This window comes from Salvelinus sp. IW2-2015, linkage group LG20 (assembly GCF_002910315.2).
Source record: "Salvelinus sp. IW2-2015 linkage group LG20, ASM291031v2, whole genome shotgun sequence".
NCBI lineage: Eukaryota > Metazoa > Chordata > Actinopteri > Salmoniformes > Salmonidae > Salvelinus > Salvelinus sp. IW2-2015.
In genome coordinates, this window is record NC_036860.1 from 30,403,622 (window position 1) to 30,431,218 (window position 27,597).

Here is a 27,597-nt window from a genome sequence, read left to right on the forward strand (position 1 = left end):
TACTATATTATTTGTATCTATTCATTGTCATACTTTTTAACTGCATTGTTGGTTAAGGGCTCGTAAGTAAGCATTTCACGGTAAAGTCGACACTTGTTGTATTCGGCGCATGTGACAAATACAATTTTATTTTATTTGCCAGGCGCACCGGTATGAGTGTGTCAAGAACTGCTACGCTGCTGGGTTTTTCACACTGAACAGTTTCCTGTGTGTATCAAGAATGGTCCACCACCCAAAGGACATCCAGCCAACTTGACACAACTGTGGAGAGTCCATGCCCCGATGAATTGAGGCTGTTCTGATGGCAAAAGGGGGTGCAACTCAATATTAGGAATGTGTTCCTAATGCTTTGTACACTCAGTGTATGCCCCAATTCTCTCATACACCTGTAGTCTTCTATGTTCCACAAAACTGTGTTATCCTGTTGAGCTAAAGCCTATGCATTCGCTTGGGAAGCCAACGCATGTTTTCAGGTCTCAGGCAAGGTTACTTACCACCGAGCATGGTTCAGAACCACCTCTGTTACACTTACAAACGCATACTACCGTATTAGGATGATACAAACATACTTTCTACTACAGTGGCAGGGGACCCAATGTAAATTCAGACCAATCACTACCTTTCTGCTTGTGATAATGTAAAGGTTGGCCCTAACCTCAGATATAGGATCAGATTATCCTACCACCAAACCTAGCCGTAACTATTAGGAGGATGAAATATATCTGATTCTGGATCAACAGTGAGAGGCAACTTCTATCATCTGGAATACAGGAACGGGAACCGATCTTCTGCCCACTATGTCTGTTGGAGATGATGAGGCATTAACTTCTTTGGGGTAGGGGGCAGTATTTTCAAGTCCGGATGAAAAGCATGACCAGAGTAAACTGCCTGCTACTCAGGCCCAGATCCTAGGATATTAGTATATTTGGATAGAAAACACTCTGAAGTTTCTAAAACTGTTTGAATGATGTCTGTGAGTATAACATAACTCATATGGCAGAAAAACCTAAGACAAAATCCAACCAGGAAGTGGGAAATCTGAGGTTTGTAGGTTTTCAACTCTTTGCTTATCCAAGATACAGTGGAAATGCAGTGGAAATGTGGTCATGTTGCACTTCCTAGGGCTTCCACTAGATGTCAACAGTCTATAGAACCTTGTTTGATGCTTCTACTGTGAAGTGGGGTCGAATGAGAGGGGAATGAGTCAGAGGTCTGGCAGAATGCTTTGAGCRKGTYACGCTCGTTCACGTGAGAGCGAGCTCTGTTCCATTTGCTTTTCTGAAGACAAAGGAATTCTCCGGTTGGAACATTATTGAAGATTTATGTTAAAAACATCCTAAAGATGTTTGGCGCGTTAGATTCACTTGTTCCAAAAACATCAAGTGATTTTGCATAGCCACATCATTCAACAGAAATACTCATCATAAATGTAGATGATAATACAAGTTATACACATGGAATTATAGATATACCTCTCCTTAATGCAACCGCTGTGTCAGATTTCAAAAAAACTTTATGGAAAAAGAAACGCATGCAATAATCTGAGACGGCGCTCAAAAGTAAAACACCACAGCCGCAAAGATGACTCACTCTGTTACACAGGCACTGCTACTGCTGCTGCTGGCCACGGTGCCCTGCCCCCAGATGCTGGCGCTCAACGGCAACCGGCTGACGCGTGCCGTCCTTCGCCAGCTCACCGACACCCACAAGGACCCGTGCTGTCGTTTTTTAAAAACGTTCTGAGAACAGAATTGAACATTTCGACTGTTCTGGGAATGTTTATTTTTAGGTTGCAGGGAGGTTCTAAGAACATTTTACTCTGGTTGCTTAAAAGTTTTCCATTAAGGTTTTATTAACGCTCTGAGAATGGAAATGATTGGTTATTTTGAGTTTTTTGAATAACTTCCTTAACTTTCACTGAATGTTAAGATTATTTTCTTTAGGAATGTAGTGAAGTAAAAGTTGGCAAAAATATAATTAGTAAAGTACAGATACCCCCAAAAACTACTTAAGTACTTTACACCACTGTGTATGTGTAACCTACATCGTATTCACTACAGTGTCATGACTTTCCTGTGAGGATCCAAATTGATCAGATCAGCTTTGCAATAAATAACTTCAACCAGACCCCCTCTCACCCGCAGAGGGGGGAGAAGGGAACTGGCGGGGGTTGACAGCTCACACCCTGTTGTAAATCAAGGACAGAACATTCAGCATCTATATCTCCAATGTTCACCACAGGAATGTGCCTTTGCTTCACAGACATTTTCCTGCCGAAACTCTAACACGTTCTAAAGCGAATACTGGAACAATATTTCTAATATAGAACGTGGGGAATGGTCAGATGTGACCTAAAAGAACACTGATGTCGGTTTGGTTGTTATTTTGTGACGTCATAAAAAAAATTGTACTGTAGAGGAAATACTGTAACTTAAAGTATACATACTACATGCACAAAGTTTGCATCCTCTGCATTGTGCATTAAATATGAAAAATTATTAGAGTTTTTGTTATGAGAGGGATATGATTTTAGGAGATTATACAAGCGTGACGCGAAAAGGTCCAACCAACCCCCTTTCCAAGAAGGCCAGGTTCCGAAAGAGATATATGGCGAACCAAGGCATTTCCATGTAAATACATTCACGATTTCTTTACTCCAAGCGGGCGGCGCTTCGTGTGCAAAGTATAAGTGAGAGTAGTTTCGAAATGTACCAGCGTTAAGTGTCTCTGTTTCTCTCTCTCTCCATGTCTTTTGTAACAAGCTGCCATATTGTTGTCAGTCCGCTAGGGACCTGTTTCTAATGTATTAAGTGTGTATGTTTATCCTGTGTTACCATTTAGTTAGCTAGTAAATAAATAATTAAACCATTTTGTGTAGTACTGAATCATAAGTAAGGCTCAGGTTCTTGCAGATGCAAGGAGGACACAACTGTTCAGAATGATGATATGATATGATGTTATGATTGATAAGTTGACTGTTTATGGATCTAATAGGTAAAGACCTTTAGAGTTTAATTCAGGACATGGTAACTCTTTAAAGAACCACTCTCGTGGTGTCCCAAATCCTAATGAGTTAATTATTACATGAAAGTAAAGTCACGACAACAGGCACAAACACATAGTCCTGAGCTGTGTTTGAATACTCATACAAACTGCACTAACCGTACTATTTGTGACGTGAATTGAATATATAGTAAGCTTATTGGTCATAGTATGGATATAGTTAGTATGCCAAAAGTTCCCGGATGTTGTACTAAATTCACCAAAATATGAAGTATACACACACAGGACACTATTTCCGTACTTTAGGGCCCATAATGCAATTCTTAAGGAAATGGGCGTGGCTTCACATCGTTTTCAGATTTGAAGGAAATGGCGGAAAATATGCAGCCGAAGTACAATGAGAGCGAATACAAATTCAGTGCTTTAACTAATTATGACAAATGTTAAGAAAACGTTGAGCAATGTAATGACTTTTCAAATAAGTTACCTTACACGTTATGTTGGCCGATAATTTGTTAGCTACGCTGTACTTACAAACCACATAGCATATCATTACAGCAGTATGTACCGGTATGTTGTTAGCTAGCTACCTAACTTATTTGGCTACTTATACATCAAACTTGCCAGTATATTAAGTATAGGCTATCTAACTAACTACCCGTCGTTTATTAACTTGATTATTCCGTCATTCTTAGCTTAGCTAAATGGTATAGTCATTGTGCGTTCTCAATCGACATTCGGGTGCTTTCGTTAATTCGCTCTGGCTATCTATTCCATTTTCAGAGCACTCAACACCAGTTGAATATAGGCGGTGTCAGTAAACGTCTGCAAAAAAGTGCAATTCAATTGATGCCAGCGTCACAGTTAGTCATCAACACTCTGGATAACATGACAACTGCCTAACCAGCTCTGCTAGGGCGAGTAAAATGGTCAGAGTGGTCTCATTTGTGTCTGGAAGAAGCTAGCAAGCTAGCCAACGTTAGCTTGACTGCCGTTGTAAGATCAGAACACTCAAATCAACCCTACTCCTTGGCTGGGGCGTCCAGTGTGCGCTCCGAGAGCGAAACACTCTGAATTTACAAACAGACAATCTGACAACGTTCCCCAGCTAGCAATGAGGAATCGGCCCAGAAGCGGCCCTCTTTCGGGTGGTCGGAACTGATTGAATCGGCCCCTAATCAAGTATCGGACTCGGCCCGGAATCAAAATGAATGACTGCCCAGAATCGACCCAAGTACATCAAGCCGTTTCCGTCTACCGGAATTCAGCTGACTTTGCTGGCCTCTTACCAAAATCCCCCCAGAAGCGGCCCGATGCAAATTTAAATAAATGTATACAAAATGACCCGATTTGAGTAATTTTAAATATGACTATTATACACATCCACAAAAAACATTTTGTGTCGGAGGAAACACCATACACCTGGTGACCATGTCAGCGTGCGTGTGGCCCGCCACAGGAGTCGCTACAGCACGATGGGACAAGCACATACCGGCCAAACCCTCCCCAAACTCGGACGACGCTAGGCCAATTGTACATTGCCTCATGGGTCTCCCGGGTGCGGCCGGCACGGGTCTTGAACCAGCATCTGTTGCAACACAGTTTGCACTGCATTGGAGTGTCTTAGATTGCTGCGCCACTCGGGAGGCTCCATCCACAAAGTTTTTGATGCTTATCAATTGGCTTGCATGTAGTATCAAAATACTACACAGGACTCTTAAAGAATTTCATTTAAATGTTAATTGTATTTTGTTGATCAAATTACATTGAAAAATAAATAATGGAATGTTAATTACAGTGGGGAGAACAAGTATTTGATACACTGCCGATTTTGCAAGTTTTCCTACTTACAAAGCATATAGAGGTCTGTAATTTTTATCATAGGTACACTTCAACTGTGAGAGACGGAATCTAAAACAAAAATCCAGAAAATCACATTGTATGATTTTTAAGTAAATAATTTGCATTTTATTGCATGACATAAGTATTTGATACATCAGAAAAGCAGAACTTAATATTTGGTACAGAAACCTTTGTGTGCAATTACAGAGATCATACGTTTCCTGTAGTTCTTGACCAGGTTTGCACACACTGCAGCAGGGATTTTGGCCCACTCCTCCATACAGACTTCTCCAGATCCTTCAGGTTTCGGGGCTGTCCCTGGGCAATACGGACTTTCAGCTCCCTCCAAAGATTTTCTATTGGGTTCAGGTCTGGAGACTGGCTAGGCCACTCCAGGACCTTGAGATGCTTCTTACGGAGCCACTCCTTAGTTGCCCTGGCTGTGTGTTTCGGGTCGTTGTCATGCTGGAAGAACCAGCACGACCCATCTTCAATGCTCTTACTGAGGGAAGGAGGTTGTTGGCCAAGATCTCGCGATACATGGCCCCATCCATCCTCCCCTCAATACGGTGCATTCGTCCGTCCCTCTTTGCAGAAAAGCATCCCCAAAGAATGATGTTTCCACCTCCATGCTTCACATTGGGATGGTGTTCTTGGGGTTGTACTCATCCTTCTTCTTCCTCCAAACACGGCGAGTGGAGTTTAGAACAAAAACTCTATTTTGTCTCATCAGACCACATGACCTTCTCCCATTCCTCCTCTGGATCATCCAGATGGTCATTGGCAAACTTCAGACGGGCCGGGGACCTTGCGTGCGCTGCAGGATTTTAATCCATGACGGCAGGTGTGTTACTAATGGTTTTCTTTGAGACTGTGGTCCCAGCTCTCTTCAGGTCATTGACCAGGTCCTGCCGTGTAGTTCTGGGCTGATCCCTCACCTTCCTCATGATCATTGATGCCCCACGAGGTGAGATCTTGCATGGAGCCCCAGACCGGGGGGTGATTGACCGTCATCTTGAACTTCTTCCATTTTCTAATAATTGCGCCAACAGTTGTTGCCTTCTCACCAAGCTGCTTGCCTATTGTCCTGTAGCCCATCCCAGCCTTGTGCAGGTCTACAATTGTATCCCTGATATCCTTCACAGCTCTCTGTCTTGGCCATTGTGGAGAGGTTGGAGTCTGTTTGATTGAGTGTGTGGACAGGTGTCTTTTATACAGGTAACGAGTTCAAACAGGTGCAGTTAATACAGGTAATGAGTGAAGAACAGGAGGGCTTCTTAAAGAAAAACTAACAGGTCTGTGAGAGCCGGAATTCTTACTGGTTGGTAGGTGATCAAATACTTATGTCATGCAATAAATGCAAATTAATTACTTAAAAATCATCCATGTGATTTTCTGGATTTTTGTTTTAGATTCGTCTCTCACAGTTGAAGTGTACCTATGATAAAAATTACAGACCTCTACATGCTTTGTAAGTAGGAAAACCTGCAAAATCGGCAGTGTATCAAATACTTGTTCTCCCCACTGTATATAAAGCAGCCCGTGTAATCATCTGCCAGAGAGTAGTCCCAATCGTCCCGAGCCTCAAGTAATACAGTTTGGGCAGATAACTCACACAGGAATCAGCCAGAGCCCAATCCCCGCATCCTAGCCATAAGTAATACTGTCGAAGGGCCACATGACTTCGGCCGAGTCTGACTCTCAGCCTAGTGCCCCAACTCTCAGCCGGAATCGGCCTAGATCCACTGTGCTAGCTGGGTCTGAAGTTCCGAGCGGAATTTGGCACTTCAGATTGAATTTAAGAACACCATTTTGTAATTTGTTATGCTAAGTAGCTAGCAAGAGGTTGCATAGCAACAGCATCGCAACAGCATCAAGTTCCGGTAGACTGGCAAAGAGCTAGTATGCTCAACTGAAAGGATACTGTTTGTTTACAGTATACTAAAATGAACTAATAGTACATACTTAATGAGTATATACTACATACTATGTAGTATACAGTATGTTAGTATGGGTATTCGAACACAGCTCTGGATTACAAAACTTTTAATGGAGAATCTCCATTGAGAAGGTTTTTTAATCCTGGTCTGTATCTACAAAGCATCTAAGAGTAGGAATGCTGATCTAAAATCAGTTTAACCTTTTAGATAATAATAACTGTTCTATAGTTTGCATGGCGCCATAGTATTAGCATAAGCAAAGAGCTCATGTTAATGTGTACACATTTAGTTATTTTGTAGGTGTTTTTAATTGCTGATTTTCAATCAGCTTTTTTGTTTTTGATAACATTCAAATCAATTTCAAATCAAATGTATTTATATAGCCCTTCTTAGATCAGCTGATATCTCAAAGTGCTGTACAGAAACCCAGCCTAAAACCCCAAACAGCAAGCAATGCAGGTGTATAAGCACGGTGGCAAGGAAAAACTCCTTAGAAAGGCAAAAACCTAGGAAGAAACCTAGAGAGGAACCAGGCTATGAGGGGTGGCCAGTCCTCATCTGGCTGTGCTGGGTGGAGATTATAACAGAACATGGCCAAGATGTTCAAATGTTCATAAATAACCAGCATGGTCAAATAATAATAATCACAGTAGTTGTCGAGGGTGCAACAGGTCAGCACCTCAGAAGTAAATGTCAGTTGGCTTTTCATAGCCGATCATTGAGAGTATCTCTACCGCTTCTGCTGTTAAACAGCAGGTCTGTTTAACTTTGAGTTTTTATAGCATATATCTGATGTTTTTGAGCCACAGATTTTCAGATTGACTAACAGGTTAACACTTTTGTCATGGCTAGCTAGCTGGCTAATGTTTTTGTTTGAAAAAATGCAACTGGACACAGTACAATCTTTTTTTGTTTCACCTGGCTGCCAATTCCTGATCTTCTGAGAACATCATTTGAGGAGTCGGCTGAAACATGAGAGGAATGGGAGAGAGAGGAATACAGCAGTGCTGAGGCCTCTGCGGCCTCTGCCTCACTACCGGCCTCTGGCTGGTAGTGAGGATGACTGCCTACGATTCTGAACTTGGTGTGGTGAGTTTTCTGGCGCCCAGAGCTGCTAAGGCATCACCCAAGTGGGTGCTACACAGAATGGAAGACGAGAAGTCCAGTGGCTCTAAGACTCACGTTGGTTCCTAGACTTGCCCTCTACAACATCATCAGCAGACTCCATCACCACCATTTACCATCCTCTGACCAGCTCTCTCTGCTCAAGCCATGACCTGACCCTCCCCATCTTCAGAGGATGCAGCTTTCAAAGACTCTGCCTCTATTGGTTGACCTGTCATGATATATTGCTTGTTTGTTTTTTGCTCTTGAAGCGCTTTGAGATCTTATGCAGAGCGCTATAGAAATGTTATTATTATTATTATTATGAATAAGGTTATATGGACAGACCCTTGATCAGCATTCCTACTCTGAGAGTTTCCACTCTTTGTGGATACGGGCCCTGGACAAAGCTTAATCTGTGTCTGTGAAACCAGCCTATAAAATCCAGCAAGTTTCAATAGCTTTTGTTCTACTTGGAAAATATACAAATAAATTAGCAAGATAGTTTATAGACGGGACAGATCATGATTTTCTACTTATGATATCGTTAAAAAATATATTAAAAACACAGGAAAGTTTGTGGAAGTTTAAATGTGCGCCAGAATGTTGTCATAAGTGTCACCATGTTACCTCAAAATAACTAGTTCATCTCTTTTCTAGGCATTGAGACATCACATTTTTTGTCCATTGAGATGGCAGTGGAGAGAGTCTGATGTCATAGACTCAGAGCAATGTGTAGAATATCATTAATTAATGCCCTTATGACATTACACAAGTAACATGACATAACTACCTAGTACATGACATAAGTAACCTAGTAGGTAACTTTAAAAAAAACTTTTCAGTATCTGGCTGCAAGATTTTGATTCCCCCTTACATCTTCCCTAGGCTTCAAGATAGGTCACTCAACTAAGACTGCTCTCCTCTGTCACGGAGGCTCTCCGCACTGCCAAAGCTGACTCGCTCTCCTCTATACGCTGCCTTCGACACCGTGAACAATCAGATCCTCCTATCAACCCTCTCAGGGCTGGGCGTCTCCGGCTCTGCACACTCTTTGATTGCATCCCACCTGGCAGGCCACTCCTACCAGGTGATGTGGAGAGGATCTGTGTGTGCACCACGTACTCTCGCTACTGGTGTCCCCCAGGGCTTGGTTCTAGGCCCTCTCCTCTTCGCTCTATAAACCAAGTCACTAGGCGCCATCATATCCTCACATGGTCTCTCCTATCATTGCTATGTGGATGACACTCAACTACTTTTCTCCTTTCCCCCTTCTGACACCCAGGTGGCGACGCATCTTTGCGTGCCTGGCAGATATCTCAGCTTGGTTGTCGGCCCACCACCTCAAGCTCAACCTCGACAAGACGGAGCTGCTCTAACTCCCGGGGAAGGCCTGCCCGCTCCAAGACCTCTACATCACGGTTGACAACTCCACGGTGTCACCCTCCCAGAGTATATAAACCTTGGCGTGACCCTAGACAACATCCTGTCATTCTCTGAAAACATCAAAGCAGTGACTTTATCCTGCAGGTTCATGCTTTACAACAAGGGTATTCAACTTTTACCATACGAGGTTTCGGTTCTGGTGGGAGGTGCTATAATGGCTTGGATGGAATAACTGGAAAGGTATCAAACACATCAAACATATGGAAACCACATGTTTGACTCTGTTCCATTTATTCCATTCCAAAAACACCGTACCTCTTCAAAGAATACCTTAAATAATCCCACAGCATGAACTAACACTCGCACTTGAGTCGTTTCCCCTCTAGCACTGACTTTGCTAAGTACTTTTTGAGGAAAAATGTACTTACTATGACTGAGATATGTGTTTGTCCCACCTAGCTAATTTAAGATGAATGACTTACTAAAAAATGTCAAATGAAAGTACAATTAAGTGGCATTTGAGTGACATCTAGTGTCAAATTGTTGAAGCTGCATACACTTTACTTATATTCATCAAGAACAAAATTCTGCGGTCCAGGCTACATAACCAGGTATTCTTATATTGAACAAGCAACCAGATGAGTTGAAGTCAGAGGTGAACTTTTGATAATTTATTAATCAACATTATTTCTCGACCTTCTCAAAATGGATGGATGTGATGCCCATCATGACATGCTCCATCATGACTAGCTACACCTCATTACATCCGGTGGATGAGGTCAATCTTTCCCCAAAGATCCGCCATTTCAGCCTCTGAGTTTTATATTGCAAATTACTTAAGAGATTTATTTTAAAACGCCTTGACAAATAAATTATAGATTTCTGGTTGCCACATTTAATTCTTAATTAAGGGGTTAACTGTATTGTTTCGTGGGAGTCGGTGAAATGTACATAGATGTAACGGTTTAAAGCGGTATCGATGCCATGTTTTTTTCCCGGAGCGTGTTCCTTAGTGAACCAAAGTTTTTGTATGAGTTGAATCCCGATTTCGAATAGGGAGAGGCAAGGGGAAGGCCTTGGATCCTCGGAGTGGATTTGGAGCCATGGCCGGGAATTTTGATGCCGAGGACCGTGCTAGCTGGTACTGGGGAAGGTTGAGCCGACAGGAGGCGGTTTCTCTCTTGCAGGGTCAGAGACATGGCGTGTTCCTAGTCAGGGACTCGATTACCAGTCCTGGGGACTACGTGCTATCCGTCTCAGAAAACTCAAAAGTCTCACATTATATAATTAACAGCATCAGCAACAACCGGCAATCTGGATCAGGTAAGATAGCGAGCTAGCCAGCTAACGAACGTTACACCAGACAGACATAGCTAGTTAGTTAAGCTAAACCAAAGACAGTAGCTATTTGTTTAGCTAAGGACTGAATATACTGTATTATTATGTTGCAACGGAACAACCCTAACGTTACGTCGTTAGCTGTGGCGGTCATGTAGTTAGCGTGTGCTTAGTGAACTACATACAGTATATATGACTGGTGGTGGCTGTTTAAAAAAAACTGTAATAGTGGGTTTTCAAAGGTCTGTTTAGTTTTGTCAGCTGGAGTTTTAGGTACTTTCTGTTTAGTAAGAACCTGGTAGACGGAGTGAAAGGGGTGGGTTGGGCTGGGCTGGGCTGATCCTGTGAATGAATGGACAGGCTGTCACAATTGGAGGATGACTATTCCGAATGGTGTGTGTGGAATGCCTGTGTTCCTGCCCTGTTTTTTTATGTATTTTTTACACAGGCTCAGTTCTTATTTGTTACTTCATTTTGATATCGTAACGACCATCTGCACTGATCTGTGTTTTTGACAGATGTGATGCTGCCAATATCAGAAGTGACTTTACGCAGCAGGTTAGAATAATTCATGTAGCATATAAGAATTATGTTTATGGTTAGGGTTAGCTGAATGCAAAAAGTCTCCCAGATGCGACTCGAATATGCAACTTTGAAATGAGCGCATCCCATCTCGACATGCGCCTGATATCTCTGATAACTTACAAACACTGATGTGATAAAGCTTTGGCGATATCCAGATTGTTATACCTTCATACCGAKCACAAGGGGCGCTATTTTCAAACCCCACTGAGCCTTTGTAATCCGAAGGTTAGCAATGCTAACAAGTACATGTACAATTCCATAGAGAATGCTAACTAAATGCTAACGAGGGCATTGAGAACATTTTATACAGTCTCTGACCTAAAGTATTTGCAGGACAGACATCCCAGCTCAAAGTTATACAAGTAACTAAAAAATGCTACATGCAGAAAACCAATATTAGACAGCAAGTCTCTTGATCCAAGAGGGAATTCTCTGCTGTTACCAAGCGAAGCTAACCACGTAGCTATACTAAACCAAAATATAAACGTAACATGCTACAATTTCAATGATTTTACTGAGGTACAGTTCATATAAGGAAATCAGTCAATTGAAATAAATTAATTAGGGCCTAATCTATGGAGTACACATGACTGGGCATGGGCGCAGCCATTAGGAAGCCAGGCCCAGCCAATCAGAATGAGTTTTTACCCACTAAAGGGCTATATTACAGACAGAAATACTCCTCAGTTTCATCAGCTGTGCAGGTGGCTGGTCTCAGACGATCCCGTAGGTGAAGAAGCTTGAAGTGGAGGTCCTGGGCTGGCATGGTTACATGTGTTTTGCGGTTGTGAGGCAGGTTGGACGTACTGCCAAATTCTCTAAAACGACGGAGGCGACTTATGGTAGATAAATGAACATAAAATTATCTGGCAACAGCTCTGGTGGACATTCCTGCAGTCAGCATGTCAATTGCATGTGCCCTCAACTTGAGACATCTGTGGCATTCTGTTGTGCTGCACATTTTAGTGGCCTTTTGTCCCCAGCACAAGGTGCACCTGTGTAATGTATAATGCTGTATAATCAGCTTCTTGATATGCCACACCTATCAGGTAGATTGATTATCTTGACAAAGGAGAAATGTTCACTAACAGGGAAGTAAATACATTTCTGCACAAAATAAGAAAAAAGCTTTTTGTGCGTTTTTGAGCATTTGTCTGAATTAATCCTACCAAAAACGATAAATCCATAGCTAATTTGACATTTTATTCCTGAGCAAGTCTTAACTACTTGATTTTACCTCTAAGGAGTTTAGTGGTTGTTGGACCAGTATTTGAGCATTTTGAAATGTGCACGAAAATTAGCTAGAAGCTATTGTGCTAGCTATCTGAATCAACCTCATCAATCCATATGAAACGAAAGGGATGCTAACGACGCCAGTTCACACACTCCATGCTGAATACTCCCTCTAGCCTACAGTGCCTTAAGAAAGTATTCATACCCTTTGCCTTATTACACATTTTGTTGTGCTACAGCCTGAATTCAAAATGGATTAAATATTATTTCTCGCCCATCACACATTACCCCATAAGGACAGTGAAAACATGTTTTTAGAAATTTTACCAAATGTATTGAAAATTAAATAAATAAAAAGCTAATTTACTCAAGTTTTCACCACCATTGGCAGCGATTACAGCTGTCAGGCTTTCTCGGTAAATCCCTAAGAGCTTTTCACACCTGGATTATACAATATTTGCCCATTATTATTTTCAAAATTCTTGAAGCTCAGTCAATTTGGTTGTTGATCAATGCTAGACAACCATTTTCAATTCTTGCCATAGATTTAACTCCCCAGTCCTTGATGATTACAAGCATATCCATAACATGATGCAGCCATCACCGTGCTTGAAAATATTTATTTAAAAAAAAAATATATATATTTCACCATTATTTAATCAGGTAAGCTAGTTGAGAACAAGTTCTCATTTACAACTGCGACCTGGCCAAGATAAAGCAAAGCAGTGCAACACAAACAACAACACAGAGTTACACATGGAATAAACAAGCGTACAGTCAATAACACAATAGAAAAAAAGAAAGTCTATATTCAGTGTGTGCAAATGGCGTGAGGAGGTAGGCGATAAATAGGCCATAGTAGCGAAGTAATTACAATTTAGCAGATTAACACTGGAGTGATAAATGAGCAGATGATGATGTGCAAGTAGAGATACTAGTGTGCAAAAGAGCAGAAAAGTAAATAAAAACAATATGGGGATGAGGTAGGTAGATTGGGTGGGCTATTTACAGATGGACTATGTACAGCTGCAGCGATCGGTTAGGTGCTCAGATAGCTGATGTTTAAAGTTAGTGAGGGAAATATAAGTCTCCAGCTTCAGCGATTGTTGCAATTCGTTCCAGTCACTGGCAGCAGAGAACTGTAAGGAAAGGCGGCCAAAGCAGGTGTTGGCTTTGGGGATGACCAGTGAGATATACCTGCTGGAGCGCGTGCTACGGGTGGGTGTTGTTATCGTGACCAGTGAGCTGAGATAAGGCGGAGCTTTACCTAGCATAGACTTATAGATGACCTGGAGCCATTGGGTCTGGCGACAAATATGTAGCGAGGGCCAGCCGACTAGAGCATACAGGTTGCAGTTGTGGGTGGTATAAGGGGCTTTGATAACAAAACGGATGGCACTGTGATAGACTGCATCCAATTTGCTGAGTAGAGTATTATAAGCTATTTTGTAGATGACATCGCCGAAGTTGAGGATCAGTAGGATAGTCAGTTTTACTAGGGTAAGTTTGGCGGCGTGAGTGATGGATGCTTTGTTGCGAAATAGAAAGCCGATTCTAGATTTGATTTTGGATTGGAGATGTTTAATATGAGTCTGGAAGGAGAGTTTACAATCTAGCCAGACACCTAGGTATTTGTAGTTGTCCACATATTCTAGGTCAGAACCGTCCAGGGTAGTGATGATAGTCGGGCGGGCGGGGGCGGGCAGCGAACGGTTGAAAAGCATGCATTTGGTTTTACTAGCGTTTAAGAGCAGTTGGAGGCCACGGAAGGAGTGTTGTATGGCATCGAAGCTCATTTGGAGGTTACTTAACACAGTGTCCACAGAAGGGCCAGATTTATACAGAGTGGTGTCATCTGCGTAGAGGTGGATCAGGGAATCACCCGCAGCAAGAGCAACATCACTGATATATACAGAGAAAAGAGTCGGCCCAAGAATTTAACCCTGTGGTACCCCAATAGAGACTGCCAGAGGTCCGGACAACAGGCCCTCCGATTTGACACACTGGACTCCGTCTGCGAAGTAGTTGGTGAACCAGGCGAGCCAGTCATTTGAGAATCCAAGGCTATTGAGTCTGCTGATAAGAATACAGTGAATGACAGAGTCGAAAGCCTTGGCTAGGTCAATGAAGACGGCTGCACAGTACTGTCTTTTATCGATGGCGGTTATGATATCGTTTAGTACCTTGAGCGTGGCTGAGGTGCACCTGTAACGAGCTCGGAAACCATAGAGAGTGGTACTCAGTAATGTGTTGTATTGGATTTGCCCTAAACATAACTCTGTATTCAGGACAAAAAGTATTTTGCTTTGCCACATTTATTGCAGTATTACTTTAGTGCCTTGTTGCAAACAGGATGCATGTTTTGGGATATTTTTGTTCTGTACAGTCTTCCTTTTCACTTTGTCAATTAGTTTAGTATTGTGGAGTAATTCCACTTTGACAGTGACAAAAGGCTGTAACACAACAACGTGGGAAAAAGTCAGAGTTGTGAATACTTTCTGAAGGCGCTGTAGCTATCCACTGTAGTGAAATTCCAGCTAATAGCACAGTTCATGTTTTCATGATAATGCAGTTTCTCTTCTGCCGTGACTAGTGCACTGCTCAAGCTGCGATGTTATGGCGCTGGCCAAATGTTAAAGTAGCGAGGCACAGTACCCGCTGTCAGATACATGTGATTTCTGAGAACCGTCCCATAACTTTAGTGCCATACAACTTAATCAGCAAGCTTGCAAATGAGCTACCACAATGGCCATTCAAACAAGCTAGAAGTAAGCTTCTAACTGGAGCAAGTTTGCACAGCTCGTCGAGCATGGTTTGCCGTAGTAGCTAGCCCAGTGTATCATAGTGGAGTGATTTAGGAACTAGTGTAAGCGGATGAGCAAAATCACGATTTTTAGAGATTAGTTCCACGATTTGTAATACAGATGGCAACTGCGTATCACGTTAAAATGACGGCACCTATCGGAAGACAATGGTGTGACGATTAGCTATGCTTTGAAATTGAATCAAACTATTGAATGAGTAGGCCTGTGTTGTCTTAGACCCAGATACTGTGGGTGGCATTGAAATTTATTATGACGACGACCAGATTTGTTTTTCTTAATAAGCTTGCAAAACAATTGTGACTGGGAGCGTATGCATGCTGTATGTGAAGCCGTGGAAGACTTAAATACTATTTCAGCTAACTCCTTGACTTGAGACACATTTTTTGTTAGGGCTCCATTGTCAGAATCTTTTTTTTTAGCTGTGAGGCTCTTTCAGTAATCTCCGAGTTCCAGGAGAGTGGTTTTCTCCAGAAAAGGCCAGGCAACAGCAGGAGCCTAGGTCACCTCAGCTTGGGATAACTCTATAAAAGCATGAGACCTAAGCCAACATCAGCTTTTACATAAACAATTTCAACAAAATTAATTGCTTCAGTGTCAGACCTTCATTTAGTACAACACTGCCATTGAGGCAGAAGGGAAAATCCACCCATTGGTCCACCATGCGTTGTTAGATCAGCCGTGGTAATGGTATGACATAATAAACTGCTCCATCCTCTCCCCCTGCCAACGCCCGCCAGGTCTGGCCCCCCCGCGGTTCCGCATCGGGGATCAGGAGTTTGACGCCCTACCCGCCCTGCTGGAGTTCTACAAGATCCACTACCTGGACACCACCACGCTGATCGAGCCCATCAGCAAGGCCAAGCATGCGGGCTTCGTGAGCTGTGCCGCCGCTGCATCGGGCGGCGCCCTGCAGGAGGCAGAGTTTGTTCGCGCCCTCTTCGACTTCCCTGGCAACGACGAGGAGGACCTGCCCTTCCGCAAGGGTGACGTGCTGCGCGTGCTGGAGAAGCCTGAGGAGCAGTGGTGGAACGCGGCCAACCAAGAGGGCCGTGTCGGCATGATTCCCGTGCCCTACGTGGAGAAGTACCGGCCTGCCTCGCCCAACTCCTTGGTGGCTCCGGCGGCAGGGAGGCCTGGCGGGGCAGGAGGAGTAGGCGGAGTACCGGCAGGTGTTGGAGGCAGCACTACCGACGGAGCAGCTCCCCAGCTGCCCCCGCCTCTGGGGGAGCCAGGCCAGTATGCCCAGCCCGTGGGTAATACACCCCTGCCCAACCTGCAGAATGGGCCTGTCTACGCCCGTGCCATTCAGAAGAGGGTGCCCAACGCCTATGACAAGACGGCCCTCGCCTTGGAGGTATTGGTTCGCCCCCTTTCTTCGCCTTCCTCTGTCCCCCTGTTCTCCACCCGTCTATGGCGCTCTCTCCCTCTTTTCTGTTTCATGTCATGTGCCTATATCTTTTCTCTGCTCCGAGAGTCAGGGTGCTGCTGCAATTGCTTACTCTTGCCTGTAAGCATAATAATGCAAACGCAGGCAGGCACACTCGAACATACGCACGTGCAAATACACACAATGACATATTTTTGTTTTTGTTGTTGCGTCGTACAGTACAAATGGCAATTCCTGAGCAAAGGTTGCCTCACAGTTCATGTCTTGCAGCTCATGTGTCCAATCTCACTGTTGGTAAAGAGCGTTCCTGTGAAGAAACACGCCCACTGGTATACTGTATGTCATGAGAGGAACATGGGCTAAATCCCAAATGGCACCCTAATCCCTATGTAGTGCACTGCTTTTGGTTAAAAGTTCCGCACTACGTAAGGAATAGGCCAGGGTGCCATTTGGGATGCACCCATGTATTTGCACTGCAGAAAGTGAAGCAACATGGAGATTATAGATGGGGCATGGGTGTAGTGTGTAACACAGGCTTAGTAGGACTGTGCTGCTTTGTAGCTTATTAATTCGTTTACAGGGTTTGGGTCAATCCCATCCCTGAGTGTATTTGAAGTGGAAACTGACCTGGGTTAGAGAAACGAAATAAAGAGTTTAGCTACTGTGCATGTCAGGCAAAGGCTGGGGTCGGGTTGACAGGAGGAGGCTTTGTTCCTACACATTTTGAAACGTTTCCCCCCACAAAAACCTTGGATGTTGGTGCACCTGGCCGCATTTCAAATGAAACAAAACAGAATTTTGTTGAATAGTACGGGGTGTAGCCAAATTATTAAATCATTTTCATGTGGTTGTTCAAGTGTGAGTAGAGCTGATTTGATGTGTTCATTCTTCTGCTATTATAGTTGATTGATTAGGCTGCTTTAAATGACTAATTATAGATCACCATTGAGCCCGATAGGGGCTTTATAAGAGCCACACGTTACAGACCCCTGAAGGTGTTGTTTATTTCCAATCTATCTCTATATTCTAACCTGTGTGTGTTTCTGCAGGTCGGAGACATGGTAAAAGTGACCAAGATCAACGTGAACGGCCAGTGGGAGGGCGAGTGCAAGGGCAAGCATGGCCACTTTCCCTTCACGCACGTCCGGCTTCTGGACCACCAACACCCTGAGGATGAGAGCTGAGAGACACACTTAGTCTCACTCCTCACTTCACAAAATCCCTCTGTGATCGTTTCTCACAAATGATAGAAAGAGCACACAGGCTATACGGACTACAGTGGTCAGGAGTTGCAACTCAGCAGCTGTTGTTGCCAATGGGGCTGGAGTACACTCCCCTCCCTTCACATACACACACAGAATAGAGTTTACACTTCCACCCCAGTATTGAAGTCCTGATACACGACACACAGCAGCGTTTATGACCCCTCTCCCATGTTATCCACGAAATCCTCCTCTACACGCATACATACACACTCACAATTCAGATACTTGTGTATATGTGGCGTCTCTCACAGACTCATTGATCACCCTTTTGTAGTAACGGACTGTGAACTTGGCAGTGAGAATAGTAGCCACCCTGACTCCTAATTTTGACTCCCTCTTGTGGAGACAGATGCTCACTGCGACTGAAACCGACCATTGCTGCACTTGACAGCACGAGTTACCACAGCACACTCCACTACTCACCACAGGGGCTCTAACCCAGCCCCTCTCTGCTACAAACCCCACACTACAAACCCCCAAGTCCTCTTTTTGTACTGAAATGAAAAATATTATGATAGAATTATGACAGGTACAGCAACTGCCAAAAGAAAGGAAACAATTGAGTAAATGATGGATACAAAGTATATTGAAAGCAGGTGCTTTCACACAGGTGCGGTTCCTAAGCAATTAACATCCCAACATGCTTAGGGTCATGTATAAAAATGCTGGGCAGGCCCAGTTGCCCATTATTTTGGCTAACATGGCTATGCCCCCATAGGATGACAATGCCTCCATCCACAGGGCATTAATGGTCACTTAATGGTTCGATGAGCATGAAAACGATGTAAACCATATGACGTGGCCATCTGTCACGAGATCTCAACCCTATTGTACACTTATGCAAGATTCTGGAGTGGCGCTTGAGACCACCAAAAAACACCAAATTATGGAATTTCTCATGGAATGGTGTCGCATCCCTCCAATAGAGTTCCATCCTGAAACTTGCATAATCTATAGCAAGGCACATTGAGGCTGTTCTGGCTCATGGTGGCACAACGCCCTATTAAGACACTATTGGCGTTTCCTTTTTTTGGGCAGTTATATATATATATATATATAATATATATATATATATATATATATATATATATATATATATATATATATATATATATATATAGTTACAAGTCAAAAGTTTGGACACACCTACTCATTCAAGAGTTTCTTTATTTTTTTACTATTTTCTACATTGTAGAATAATAGTGAAGACATCAAAAACTATGAAATAACACATAGAATCATGTAGTAACCAAAACGTGTTAAATAAAATATATTTGAGATTCTTCAAAGTAGCCACCCTTTGCCATGACAGCTTTGTACACTCTTGGCATTCTCTCAACCAGCTTCACCTGGAATGCTTTTCCAACAGTCTTGAAGGAGTTCCCACATATGCTGAGCACTTTTTGGCTGCTTTTCCTTCACTCTGCGGTTCAACTCATCCCAAACCATCTCAATTGGTTGAGGTTGGGTGATTGTGGAGGCTAGGTCATCTGATGCAGCACTCCATCACTCTCCTTATTGGTCAAATTGCCCTTACACAGCCTGGAGGTGTGTTGGGTCATTGTCCTGTTGATAAACAAACGATAGTCCCACAAAGCGTAAACCAGGTGGGATGGGTTTCGCTGTAGAATGCTGTGGTAGCCATGCTGGTTAAGTGTGCCTTGAATCCTAAATAAATCACAGACAGGTCCACCAGCAAAGCACCCCCACACCATCACAGCTCCTCCTCCATGCTTCACGGTGGAACCACACATGCAGACATCATCTGTTCACCTTCTCTGCGTCTCAACAAGACGACGTTTTTGCGACTGCATTTGAAACTTTCTAAGTTCTTGAAATTTTCCGGATTGACTGACCTTCATGTCTTAAATTAATGATGGACTGTAGTTTCTCTTTGCTTATTTGAGCTGTTCTTGCCATAATATGGACTTGGTCTTTTATGAAATAGGGCTATCTTCTGTATACCAACCCTACCTTGTTACAACACAACTGATTGGCTCAAACGCATTAAGAAGGAAAGAAATTCCACATATTAACTTTAAGAGGGCACACCTGTTAATTGAAATGCACCCAGTGACTGCCTCATGAAGCTGGTTGAGAGAATGCCAAGAGTGTGCAAAGCTGTCATCAAGGCAAAAGGTGGCTACTTTGAAGAATCTCGAATATAAAATATATTTTGATTTGTTAACGACTGTTTTGGTTACTACATGATTCCATATGTGTTATTTTATAGTTTTGATGTCTAGACTATTATTCTACAATGTAGAAAATAGTAAAATACTTTTGACTGGTACTGTATATATATCATTACATGCTAAATATTATGTTAAATGTTTTGTTTTTTCGTTGCCCTATGTGTGAACAGACCCTCACGCTTTGTGTGGTCACTGTTATGTGTCTATCTGAAACACTATGATGACTGTGTCTGGGGAGGAAGTGGAGACATTCCTTAGGACTGTCAGGTATCGGGCCTTCGTCCAGTCCACCTCATTGTTTTGAGAAATGGTCATATAAGGAGGGTATACAATGGCCAGACAATGACAGAAAAGTGTAAATATACCAACACTGCCCTCTCTCCTCTTACTTTGATTTGCACAGTCCCCTCCTCTCCCATCCTGTCAGTCTCCTCCACCTGTCTCATTCATTTGTTACATGGTGTGATCCATTTCCTCCCGGACCTCCCCTATGCTAAAGACACTAGAGGCACCTACAGAGTACAGTTATGTTTCAGTGTACATAAAGGACTTTTGGCAGATGGAACCTGTTAACGTCACATTTGAAATGATGCAGACTTAGTCCCCAGCACTGTGATGCAGAACTTCACATTGTCACACTCGACAGAAAGCCGCAGCCTTAATCCTTTGGTGTCTCCCCTAGTTTCCCTCCCACGTGGTCGTAGCAAACACACAGTAAATATACATACGCGTTTTTAAGTTGACTGAATTCATTGTTTCTGTCAGCTACGTTTCAACTTGGAGCTCTTAGTTCGGTCTGGGTTGTATTCAGTAGGGCACAATGTTGAAAGTGTTTTAAAAGGTTATGCAACAGAAAACAATATTGAATGTTTCTTATCGGACAGGTTTGGATAGTACCTCCCCGTTTCGAAACCTTTCCTCCCGACTGAACATGACCACGTTCATTTCCCTAGTGTCTCCCTTAGTGCCAATGTATCATCCTCTCATCCAGTACCTACCCTCTGGGCACAGTTATGACACATCCAGCCACTGACGTGCCAGATACACCGCAGTATGCTAAACGTCCTCATAGGATGACTACACTACATTGCTAAAGGACTGTGTGGGTGAAAGGCACATAGCCACTGATCGATCATAGTAACATGGGTGGGTGTATTGACCAATCGTAGGCACATGTGAGTGTTTTAGGCCAATCGTCGTCATTTGGGGAGGGTCTGTTTATTTTGTCCTTTCTACCTCATCTGAATTGTTTTAATTGATGTTAATTGTCTTTCCGAAATAGGAAAATAACATGACCTGAAGTGCCAGGCTCAGTTCATCTGTATTTTTGTGGAAATGTTGGTAGATTTTATTTCCTTATTTTTTGGGGTTGTTTTTTTGCCAACCGAACAATTATAGTCCAAACACTCCTTACTCCCTCAACTATACCCTGTGGTATTATTGTGTAAATGTGCATAGTTTCTTATCTTTCCCAACAGTGTAAGAACTTACGTTCCTTCCAAGTCAATGTCTATGAAGCTGCAAGGCTTTTTAATAATACTAAGAGTGAGAATATTAATTACAAGCCCTATGTAGATGTTTTCTATGTTAAAGTTTACAAAGACACTACCGTTGCTCTATTGAAGGCAGCACTGAGGGCAACCTGCATAACTTTGTGTTGACTGCAGCATCATTGTATTTATGAGACAATGAACCGTTAAAATGTGTCTGTAAAAGTTTGAATGGTTTATCTGTATGTGATATAAACATAGTTCAGTGATGGGAGGAGTAGTACGGCAAGAGGATGATTGAACTATGACACACTACAGAAAGCACCAGGGTTGTGTTCAGTAGGGTACAAAGTAGCAAAATGTTTTGCGAAGGGGGTAAAAAAAATTGTTCTTACTGGTCAAGTTCAGGTAGTAGGCTACCTCCCAGTTTCACTGTTTTGTTTTCTCCCTACTGAACCAGACCACAACCAGACTCGTGTTGCCCCTGTTAAATAATATTTCTATATGTTTTAATGAATTAGAAATTATGCAATCTGTATTTAGCAATGACAGAGAAAGATTTACACAAATAAATGAATGACAAACTCAAACTGAAAATAGGACATTAAACTGCCTGACAGAGTTCCCCTATTGCATAACTTTGAATTATTTGTTTAAGTCAATACTGCAGATTGGGAAGGGTATGTGGACATGCACCTGGCACCTCTCATTTTCCCTTTCTAGTTTTCTTGAACTCTGTTGTCAATACTGTTTGGATTTCTTGAAAGGAAACAAATAATTGATGTGCTTTCTGTTGGTCTTTGGCTCTTTAATGTTGTCCTCTGGTATGGCACTGATGGGTATGTATTTTACCATTATGTTCATAGTGTAAGAAGTTGTTGTACTTTGTTTGGTTAACATTGCTCAAATGTTCTTGAACATTTCCCACCAACACCATTCTGCAATGTGTTGCCAGTTGAGCCAGGTCCTGTTGTGTCTGTTGTACTTGCATGTTGCATCCAGTGACACCCATCTGTCATCCAACCATCTCAGGCTTGCCTTGAAGAGAAGAGACTGTCTCCATTTCATAGAGGGCCATGATCATATGATACCGTTTTGTCTAGTGGAGTATAGGCCAGTCAGGTGAAGCAACTTTCGCCCTTGGACCAACGAATACTTGGATTTTAATGAGTGATTTTAAAATGGTGTCCTTTCACAAACATTTTTCAACGTTGAATCCCTTTTCTGCACCTTATCTCTTATATTGCCTCTGTTACTGATGATAGTTTTTTTTATGCCTCATCATCATTCATGCCAAACTGTTTTCATTCTCCTGTATTTTTGTACCAGGTAATTCCACAGAAACTGAATTACGCTGAGACTCTGGTTTAAAAAAAATAAAAAAAATATGCCAAACAAAAAACATTTATTTAAAAGTTTAATAAAAAACCATACAACTATGCACAATGACTAATTTGAACAGTAAATTACAAACAAAAAAATAACATTTCCTGGAAAAACTATCTGCACAGTTCTTCCTGTAAATATTTTTTGTAAAAATGTATAAGTAGTCATTGTGCATAGAGGTTGTATGGTTAAACTTTGAAATTAATGTTTTTTTGTTTGGTATACATTTTTAAAGTGAAATCTCAGCGTAATTCCATTACATGAAATTGCCCGATCCCAATTACAATTTTCCTTTCGTGCCATCCCTTTTCTTTTGAAGAGGACAGGAGTGGGTGAAAATATAAATAATTGATTTTAAGATGTTCCATTGTGATATAACACTATTATTTGGAGTTCACATTTTACCTTTTATTTTCTGTAGCATGTAATGTGTTAATATCCTTAGTAAATAAAAACCTATTACAATTGTGTCAATTTGCTATGTCTTAATTTGTGTTTATCTCCATCCAACGCATGACAGGACTGTGAAGCAACACAAACATTGGCACAGACACATGCATACACACACGATAACATACACATGGATTTAGTCCTGTAGATATGTGGTAGTGGTGGAGTAGGGGCCTGAGGGAACACAGTGTGTTGTGAAATCTGTGAATGTATTGTAATGTTTTTAAAATTGTATAAACTGCCTTAATTTTGCTGGACCCTAGGAAGAGTGCAGCAGCTAATGGGGATCCATAATAAATACAAATACAGGCATTCTTACATTTTGGGCATTTTTTTTGTCACTTATAGCCTATGTCTCCGCTGACTGTCACAAATCGAAAGTGAAGTGATACAATACACACTGAAAGTTAGCTAGCCCTTGATCATGACTGTTCCATGGCATTACATTACACATAAGAGTCATTGGATGAAGGCGTCTTCTGTAAGGGGAGTTTTAATTAAGGATCGGCGTCCCATCAACGGGACAGTTGTAAATCATGCAGCGCCTTATGTCAAGATCGCAGATTTTAGAGAAACAACAATGGAGGTACGTATAAGTGTCTTATATCGACCGAAAGCTTAAATTCCCAGAGATAACATGAAGTGTCGTTTTGTTAGATAAAATAATTTTTCATATCCTAAAGTGGTCCATATAGCATGCACGATCGTTTTGTATTTCCACTCGTTCAATTTGCAAAGAAAGGAATCTGAAAATCTCACCCTAAACAGTCAAATCAAGTTCGTATCTATTCCTCAGAGATCCTAGAAGGTAACAAGACTTCACGATTTCAATAGGGGTGTAGTATATCCTATAGGACACCATATTTGGTCAGAGAGCGACACCTTCATGGCACGCCGATGACGCGGGCGGCCATCACTTGAACGACTGTATCTTTGTCAAATAAGCACCAATCGGGGTCAAACAAAGCTAGCTAGATAGCCAATGACCTGGGCTTTACGGGAGTATCCGAAAACCATGTACATGTCATAAAATGTAGCTACTAACCTTGTAGACAGCATGCCTTTTCATTTTGGACAAAAATTATAAGGATATTCAGAGTTATGAAGTTATGAAAACTGGTTGTTTTGCAACTGTTGAACTTATAATATGGCTACTAATACTTGGAAAGCTAAATCAAAGTCCAAGTATACAGATTTGACAATATTCTTGCAGAAAAAATGGAATATGAATGCGAATGTCTCCTTTACGATTTGCCCAAATGTAACTGGGGACTTCACACTAAAAGTCTTGTAGATCAGTCATACTTCAAGTTATCCATCTGAAACTTTGCACATACACTGCCGCCATCTTGTGGACACTATCGGAATTACAACCATAGTGATGGCTAGAACTATGAGCTTTCTTTTGCATTTCAGAGATGGTGGTAGAAAATGACTGGTTGGGTTTTTATTTTTTATTTTCTTCTACCAGATCTATTGTGTTATATTATCCTACATTAAATTCACATTTCCACAAACTTTAAAATGTACCAAGACAAATGGTACCAAGAATATCCATATCCTTGCTTCAGGGCCTGAGCTACAAGCAGTTAGATTTGGGTATGTCATTTAGGCGGAAAAAAAGAAAAGAAAAGGGGGCTATCCCTAAGAAGTTTTAAGATCCCAGACGCTCGGTCTGAACATTACCATGCATCGCTTGCTGTATGGTTTTGGAAGCATAAGGACCTTATCTTTCATATCAGTGAGATACAATTTTTTATACACACCTTGATAAGGTTAGTGTTCCCACACCACCATATCTACATGTTACAGCGCTTGTTTACGGAAAACAGACAAGACGAGGCGACCACCTGTGCTAATTAGTTATCTAGCAAGCTCCCCCGAACACCTTTGTGTAAGTGCAACTCGGGGAAGTGTATTTTTATCAGATGGAGGCACCCATAGTTGTATGGATCTGTGCAAAAGATAAGGGATGTATGTTGCGAAAGGTGTATCGCAAGCAATGATTATTAACTTTTCTAAACGTTAAATAAAGCGTCGGGATTGTAGTTCACATGAGGCAGTCGTGGAGAAGTCATGGCTGAGAACTGTAGGGGGAAAGCAGAATGCCACCTAGAGTTTGAAAGCTAACAATGCATACAGCCGACCTGCGATTATGACAGACCCATGGCTCACATGGCTGGTGAGAAGAGGTTATTAAAATCACTTATATTTTTGTACTTAACCTTTATTTAACTAGGCAAGTCAGTTAAGAACAAATTCTTAGTTACGGCCTACACCAGCCAAACCCGGACGACGCTGGACCAATTGTGCACTGCCCTATTGGACTTCCAATCACAGCCAGTTGTGATACAGCCTGCAATCGAATCAGGGTGTCTTTAGTGACGCTTCAAGCACTGAGATGCAGTGTCTTAGACCGCTGCGCCACTCCGGAGTCACAGGATTATAATAACGGTATTGACTCAGGTAATGATAAGGAGTTGTGAACCAGAGCCATATACTAAAATGTAAATATGTGGCCCTGATGTGTGAACCACCATTATTATATGCACACTACTTTATGGAGTCTGGTCATGCCGAGTGGATTATATTTAACTGAATCTTTTTAATACTGGCTTGTGTTTCACATTGTATTTCAATCGATTTTTGGTTGACATACACATTGTCTTTCAATAGATTTTTGGTTGACATATAATCACACCATAAATATATGAGATGAAATGGGTTGGTGGCCAATAGCTTGCACGGGAGTGTGTGAGAAAGAAAAGTGAAGAGCGGGGATGTGGTGTTGGCGTGGATTGCGTCAATTTCCCGGATTGAGTTTGGACGCCATCTTTAAACCAGTGCTACCGGTAGTTAGAGAGTGGGGACGCTGAGCTGCTGCTCCACCAGGAACCGCCGTCTGAGACAGACCCACGGTCGAGCCTCTCCTTCAGGCCGCACATCATCGACAGCCCGACCTCGAACACCATGGCAGATCGAGAACACTTAGTATACCAGGCCAAACTCGCCGAACAAGCCGAAAGATACGATGGTAAGGGCTAAAATTTACTGTCAATGCGGAGTATGCCCCTCATTCGCTTGTCTCCCTCTAACGGGGGGCTTCCAGGAGCGGGTGAGGTGGTTTGAAGATGGACTAGCTACTAAGAGATCGTAGTAGGGACAAAATGGCGGAGAAGATAGGGTTTCCTAATTAGTTACAGTCATTTTAACGTTAGTGGTTTGACTGAACAAAGGTATCAAGCGATACACGTGTATTACTGGGTTTTAGGCTATTCAGTGTTTGCATGGGCATGGGTGATATTCAGCCGATGTTATCTTGAAAGCCGTTGGTTGTTTCTGCTGGTGGTCCTGTTCCGACTTCGTTGTTAGTTCTCAATGGATATACTAACGTTAACGTTACTGTAACTAGCTAACGCTAGTTAATTAACAAGAGAGCATGACAACTAACGAACGTGAGTTAAAATCTGTGGTAAAATAGCGGTTAACAATGGTTTACAAATTGCAATAATAACTACCGTGTCATGGGGAATGGTTAAGGTTACCTAACCATTTGTTCACTAAAATAATTAGGTTATTTGATGAACTAACTAGCTATTTTGACAGTAATGCTGTTACACTAGAAATAGCGGCTTCGTAGCCTAGTTAGCTAACGTTAGTATACTTTGCTAGCGACTGCAGTTTTGCCAACTGTTTTTCAAGGAAAGTACAAGTTACTTAGATGAGGTTTAACGGCACCCAGAAATGTTGCATTATTGCCACCAATTAGACTGGAATAGAACCCTCTTATACTTTGCTTGGGAAAAGTACGGTATTTGTTTTCCCTATTATAACCCTACACGAATTAAAAACCCACCACCCTACTCCACTATTTAAATCGGTCTAGTCCTACCTCAGGCTTAAAGGACGGGACACCACCACTCAACATACCCGGTAACTCTTCTGACGTCAAATATCGTACACCCAAATACTTCTCTGCATCTGCCACCACAACCTCTATTTTCTGCGATTTGTGTTCCATCCCTGCAGTACTGTTGATAACCATTGCTATGAACAAAGCCAATCTTACTGAAGCATATATCCAGGGTTGCCAGGTCAAGTTAACATTTCTGGCACAATGGCCACTCAAAACCTGCACCAAAGGCTTGAAAACGAGCCCCATTTTTTT

General features: G+C 42.2%; 2 protein-coding genes across 4 annotated transcripts in view; both read left to right on the forward strand.

Annotated features, from left to right (window-relative positions):
* Positions 1-10,055: 10,055 nt before the first annotated feature.
* LOC111981973 (adapter molecule crk) lies at positions 10,056-18,909 on the forward strand. Its single transcript, XM_024013480.2, has 3 exons — positions 10,056-10,598; positions 15,994-16,610; positions 17,693-18,909. The coding sequence occupies exons 1-3, from the start codon at positions 10,379-10,381 to the stop codon at positions 17,825-17,827; spliced, it is 972 nt and encodes a 323-aa protein (XP_023869248.1). The 5' UTR covers positions 10,056-10,378; the 3' UTR covers positions 17,828-18,909.
* A 7,328-nt stretch (positions 18,910-26,237) lies between these two features.
* Positions 26,238-27,597, forward strand: part of LOC111980334 (14-3-3 protein epsilon) — a 36,606-nt gene continuing 35,246 nt past the window's right edge. For 2 of the 3 annotated variants that reach the window (XM_024011059.2, XM_024011058.2), the window contains exon 1: positions 26,238-26,463. Coding sequence is in view for 2 of the 3 variants with exons in the window: in XM_024011058.2 (XP_023866826.1) it covers positions 26,400-26,463 (64 nt within the window). In the remaining variant the exon portion in view is untranslated. The remainder of the gene's footprint in view (positions 26,464-27,597) is intronic. The other variant, XM_024011057.2, reaches the window with a different exon arrangement.